General features: G+C 31.1%; 1 protein-coding gene across 1 annotated transcript in view; it reads left to right on the top strand.

The window, feature by feature from the left end:
* Window positions 1-347: 347 nt before the first annotated feature.
* LOC115891258 (headcase protein) overlaps window positions 348-6559 on the top strand; it is a 169661-nt gene continuing 163449 nt past the window's right edge. The window contains exons 1-2 of the mRNA XM_030911686.1: window positions 348-628; window positions 5196-5386. Of these exons, the coding sequence (XP_030767546.1) occupies window positions 455-628; window positions 5196-5386 (365 nt within the window). The 5' untranslated portion in view covers window positions 348-454. The remainder of the gene's footprint in view (window positions 629-5195; window positions 5387-6559) is intronic.

The following is a 6559-nucleotide window of genomic DNA, read 5'->3' as shown; positions in this document are numbered from 1 at the left end:
CAATACACTCAAATGTTTATCTATGAGTGATTTTGATGTCCACGCATACTTTATAGTAAATCTGAGTTGAGGCAACGGGTCAAAGAGTAAAGACTGTCCTGCCAAAACCGCCCCGTCCATAAATAGACGATAATAATAGTAAAAGCCCTGCAAGTGAAAGCAAGAGCGACGAAAGCTGGCTGCACACCCCCTCTTCTGCAGCTTCGGGGTGCATCGCCGTCGCCGGTTCCTCCGCTCCGGTCAGGGCCTCCGAGAGTGAAACCGGCGCACGTCGCGGCGCCGCCGAAACCGAAAGTGACCCTCCTCCCTAGGCCCCACCGCTTTCGCTTTCCCGACGGCCACGCGGATTCACGCACGCCAGTAGGCTTCGCAAAGGTTTGGGTGAGAGACGCGCGTATCGACATTTCCTATCGCGACGCTCGTGGCAAGCTCCTTGTGCATCGCGCCCACGCTGATGGCCCCGCGCCGAGCCCACGGGATGGACGTCGTCGGTTTCGAAGGTGGTTCGGGCTACACCAGGTGCTGTGTGCCTTCGGGCGACTGTCTCCGGGCCCAGCAACAATTCGGCACCAATCCCGGCGAGGACCCGATGGCCATAGCCCTAGACGACCTCCGCGATACCGTCAGGGTTAGTAGAGAAATGATCAAGTTCAAGGTCGACGACCAAGCTTTTCTTTTCCTGCCGGTGCTTTCTAGAATTTTTGTACGGCTTTTCGGGCATTTTTTATGTATCTCTAAGCAAGTCCAGCTCATATCGAACAAATTCTTAAAACTTGCAGATTTTGATTGTTACTAATTAATTTCAATATTCATCAAATGATAAATAATGATTGTGTTAATACTAATATCCGAAGAAAAGTGGAATTTATACAAAATTTCAAAGTTTACCGAATTTTGATAAGCCTGAAATCTTATTGTTATTTGGACTAAGTAATTTGCTATATTAATTTACACAATACCTACATATAAACTATTTAAAAAAAATTAAGTTCATCGATAAGTTTGCATAATATTGCATGATATTGTCTAGTTAATGCATAAAAAATAATAGGACATTTTCTATCTGCGTTTAGAATTTACCTCATACTGTCAGAAATGTTTCATTTGATAAAAGCCGGCATAAATTGATGATTAAACCTATTCTTAAACATTTAGAAATGTAATAAAAACAATAATAAGATAAAATTCAGATAAAGAAGAAGTCCGAACTATTTTTTTTGGAAAAGAGAAGTTTCGTTATTTTTTATAATTTTTTTTTAATTAATTGTAGATTTGATTATCTAGATTGTAACTGCATTATTTACACAACGATTATTTTTAACACAAAAAATAACGTTTGTATTTCAGACTTTGAATAAAACTATAAATAATCCTTTAGGAAAAAAGATCTATAGGTATAATAATACGTAAAATAATTAAATTTAATAATAATTAATTTACCTACTATTCATAATTTACAGATTATATATAACATACTAGTCTGTTTAAAAATGTTTAGGTCAATCAATAGGATTGCATGATGTTGCATTTTATTTTTGTTAATATTTAATAAAATAACGTATGATCGAAAAAAACGGCGCCCAGTTGGCTTGGAAATGAATATCGATGACATTTCCCATATAATTTTAGCCATCGCTGACAGCGTTTTTTTTTCGATCAAATTGTACCTACTAGGGCATCACATTTTATCTCCCTCATGCAGTTAACCTCATAGAGCCAGAAATGTTTCATTTACCCAAAGCCGGTATGCACGTGCGTGTAAAGTAAAAAAATAATACTGGATAATAAATAAATAATAAGAGAAATTGGAAACATTTCTGGGGAAAAATTGTAGGTTGTAATGTGTAAATTCAAACTTAAGAAAAATAAAATATCTCAGTTGTTCTTTGTAATAAAATAAAGGCCATGTGAAATTAGCAGCTTAGTTTACAATTTGAATTTTTGGAGAGTTTTTGTGTGTTTTCATATTTGTTTACTATAGGGATTTATAAAATTGGACCTCATATAAAAAGAAATTTAATAAACAGCTAAATAAATATAAGTTACTAAATAAATACTATTAATACTATTATTTGTAGTACATATTTATAAGTAATATTAATAGCGTCGAGTACAGTGTATAATAATAGAATTTAACAAGGAATGTTTTTAATATAAAATAGTAATAGACGATTCATATATTATTATATAGGTACCTAAAAAAAATTCAATACATTCTAAAATCAATTATTCAAAAATACCCTGGATAATTAACATTTTTAGAAAATGTTATAAATTAATAGAAAATTTCTCTATTTCTTAAAAATTTGATGCGTATTAAACAATAAATAATAAATAAAGCTAAATTAAAATTCGATTAAATTAAATGCTAATTTAATTGAATCAATTAAATCAATAAAATTCAATTACAAATGATCAATTCGAACTGAGTTAAACAATTTAAATGAAAATCCATATCATTCGAAATTATAAAAAGACTTAAAAAATACTATTTGTGACGATAAAGAGTGTAAAAAAATATTCCTATAGCCTTCATTGAATTTCATACATATTATGCTCGATATTATGTAGGTATAAAATTACAGTTCATAAAATATGACGATTACAAATAATTACAAGTAAAGCTTCTTTTATTAATTAATGAATCAAAAAACATTATTTTTCTTTTTGTTCCTATTTTTTTGTTTCTAAAATAGTGTTGATGTTGTACTCAGTTTGTTGAATACAATCACAATACAATGAAAAATAGTATCTAATACCGAAAAGAAAATCAAAATAATTTAAGTATTTTTATTTTTTATCAGTTATTGAGGCTACTATAATATAATAAATATCTGTATATTTTATATATTTTTGACTTATATGATTTGGTATTACTACAGTACCTATGTCTGTGCCTATGTCCCGAATCGTGTTTATAAAAGGAAAAATATTTTTTTCATAAAAATTTTGCTTCTTCTAAAATGCATCCTTTTAGAGAAAAAAAATGAAAATGAGGTTGAATTTCTTTCTAATTAAAAATCCTAAAAATCAAATCACGTTTCTATGGCAATATTATTTCGTTTTCATTCTTGGATAGATGGTCATGATATTTGTTGTTGAAAGTTTTACCCTTTCCGATAACTAGTATCACATTCTTTAACTTTATAAAACAGCAAAAAATATAACGTTAATCAAAATTAACAATAACCGTTTATCAAAGAGAATGAAAACGAAACATTACCACAGAAATGCCTTTTGATTTTTGGGACTTAAAAAAAATTAACCATATTTTCATTTTTTTAAACGGTATGGAAACGTATTAATGTTGTTTCTCACTATACGTTCCGTATCCGCTAGTTTCCGTTTCCTTGCCGTTTACGTAAAATTTTATATCACGCAAATGATCAGGACAATACGCACTATCCGTTCCTCCGTTCAGTGGCTCATTAGCATATTATGCTAATGAGCCACCCTCGTTCCATTTGAAAAAATTGAGATATGATTAAAAATACGATTTGGGCATCTTTTAACCGGCGAGGACAAGACACGAAAAACATTAGACGATCAAATCTATTTTTCCAAGGCTCCTTGATTAAAAAATAGTGTTTTTAACACAGCCATGGCACTCTAGATTGATATTTAAAATTCAATTTTGTTTTAAGTAAAAATGTCAAAGATTTATATGTGATATATCATTCGATTCAAAATGTCATTTTCTATCGAATAAAGTAAAAAATACCTAGGATGCCATTTAGAAATCAAAAGTTGTAGTCATTTCCGGTGAAACAGGAAGTGACAGAAAATAACTGAATACGTCAATCAATCCTAATTTATGTCATATATCAACATACCAAATCTCGTTTTTTATCTGATAAAATAAAAAAGTTATAGGGATGAGCCACTTTTGAGACGCACCCGGTAGTGAGAACCTTTAACGAGATTAATAATTTTTGAGAAAGCAATTTTTTTTATAAAGAATGCATTTTTCTCAAAATGATAATTATAAAAAAGTATTTCCTCAGGTACAGAAAATCCGGGGACATACTGTATAATAATTATTTAAGTTATTACAACAATTAATTTTAATTTGACATATTAATTGTGTCTCATTAAGACTATGCGCGATAGGCAATTTTCAGTCGGCCGACTAATTAGTTGCAGATTTGTAATGAATACTTACTTATATTCTTATGGAGCCGCACTCGCATGCAATCAAATACTCGGCCGCTCGTCTCCATAAGAATGTATTGTCTTTACTTTTGCAACTATATAGTCGGCCGACGAAAAATTGCATGTTAGCGGGCGCGCAATTATGTTAGGTTTTTTGTTTTAGTTGATTAAGGTATTTATAAAAGTTTTTCTTATTCGAGCTTGAGTCGGTGAATGTAACAAATGTAAACGTAGTGGTTGTTTACACAATAGTATATTATTTTATTAGGAGTAAAAATGATACATGAGGCTGTATGTTCATTTTTACTCCGAATAGAACATGCTATTCTTTTCAAACGTCCAAATAATTTTTTAAACAATTTTAATCGTTTCCAAATAATATAAAATGATTTAAAATAAATATATTTTAAGTAATTATACATACACGGAGAAACTATGGTTACTCTTTGGTTACTTTCGTTGAATTTGACACTTTATGTCAGTTTAATAATATATTTTCGTACTTTTATGCTTAGGCGCAAAAGTGCTTTACTTTTATGCCTAGGCGTTAAAATAACTTTTTTATATTGTCAATCACCAAATCACGACGCAAAAAATAATACTCTATTCTTAAAAGATGCAGAAATATATTTGTCCGGAAGGCATAGTATTTCCGAAGACAATTGGAAGTACTGAGATTCTTAATTCCTGAGTGCCGACCGACGATGCCGACAAAGGTGCCGATAATGACAGTGCCGAAATTAAGAGTCCCAATCTATTCTAACTGACTTCAGATAAAAATTACTTAAAGTATATAGAAAAAAATGGTAGATATTGGAAAGGCTTAAAGGAAACAATTATATTTTGTGTAATATGTAACGTTTCGCGACAATAAAGGCTTCTTCATTCACTAACACTAAATGACAACTTCAGACAATAAAGTCGCGACATGTCTCACATAATACAATAATTACCAAACCAACCCACGAATTTACTATATACTAATTACTGGGAACAATGTAATAATAATAATTGAATTACTTAAAGTGTATTTAATTTTCCAGGTAACATGCAATAATGAACTTTGCACGGCGGGAAGATATATGCATCGCGAGTGTTTCGAACAGTGGGAACAAACAGTTTTGGCCTACCTTAAGACATGCGGTCGCGCAAGATCTTGGTCTGAAAGGCAACGCCATCAAAACTTGTGGACCAAAAAAGGCTATGATCTCGCTTATAAAGCTTGTGGTTGCAAGTAAGTATTAAGAAAACATTAATATGCTCAATTATTATTATTATTTACTAAACAGCAGGGTCTAAAGATTTAAATCGGCGGATTTTTTTAAATTTTAGTCATGGATTTAAATCTATAATAAATCTAAAAATAACTGTAAAAGTTGTAAAAAGTTTTCTATAAAAAAACTATTCCTATAACAAATGTATCCAAATTCACCAAATAAAAAGTTACACTTGCTGTTGTAACTTTTAAATACGTATAATTTAATAAATTGAAAAATTATTGTAAAAGATATTTTTTTATTCATTACCTGTTGGGCCGATTTTTGAAGTAATTTCGTATAGATCCAATTAGACTTTTACATGGCAGATATTTATTTTGAAATGGTGAATTAACAGAAATCCGGTATTCGAATACATTTTAGTCTCAAACTCTAGTGTAGAACTAGTTTCTTTTGATAGGTTATATTTTTATTCCAGAATATCTGGAATCATTGTCAAAATATATGTTGGTGTCAAGGCTATTTTATATCTTTTTTGAAACAACTGTATGTTGATCAAGCTAACTCTTTTGCCTTCTCCAATTTATCTTTTAGTTCTTTCCAAATTTCTACCGCATAATTTCTACCAACATTTTGCTCTGCGATAAATACTTTGGACTTTGAACATTAGATGGTACTAATTTTATTCTCCCCAGTTTAAGACAGTCATTACTATTTCTAAACAAAATCCCTTGATCCAACCTGGTGATTCTTTTAGTGGAAATAGACGCATATTGTAAAGTTAACAGTATTAAATAATATATCGGTGGCCGAATCGGTAACCGTCATGCGTCGTGCCCGGCGTGGAAATGTTAATATTATCGATATCGGGCAGAGTTACGAACAGGGTGCAGAAAAATGATGATTAAAAAAAATAAAAAATCGTTTTTTTTATTTTAATAAGAAAAATTTTAATTTTATTCGTATTTTTTTTTATTTTACTCAATTTTCTATTTAAATTCCGATCCTAAATGGCTAAATCATTGTAACTCTACCGTATATTGACAATATTAACATTTTTTCGGCGCGTGTCGTTTTTCCACATCGGTCACCGATATATTTTATTCTGTAAACTTTGCCGATACCCCGATTTCTACAAAAAAATCGGCCGTTTAGATCAAAGGGATTTTTTTGGAAATAGTCATGACTGT

The sequence above is a fragment of the Sitophilus oryzae genome, unplaced genomic scaffold (assembly GCF_002938485.1).
Source record: "Sitophilus oryzae breed Bouriz unplaced genomic scaffold, Soryzae_2.0 scaffold_980_pilon_pilon, whole genome shotgun sequence".
In the NCBI taxonomy this organism is placed as follows: Eukaryota; Metazoa; Arthropoda; class Insecta; order Coleoptera; family Curculionidae; genus Sitophilus; species Sitophilus oryzae.
Note: the sequence above shows the minus strand (reverse complement) of the source record. Positions and strands in the feature narration are given on the sequence as shown.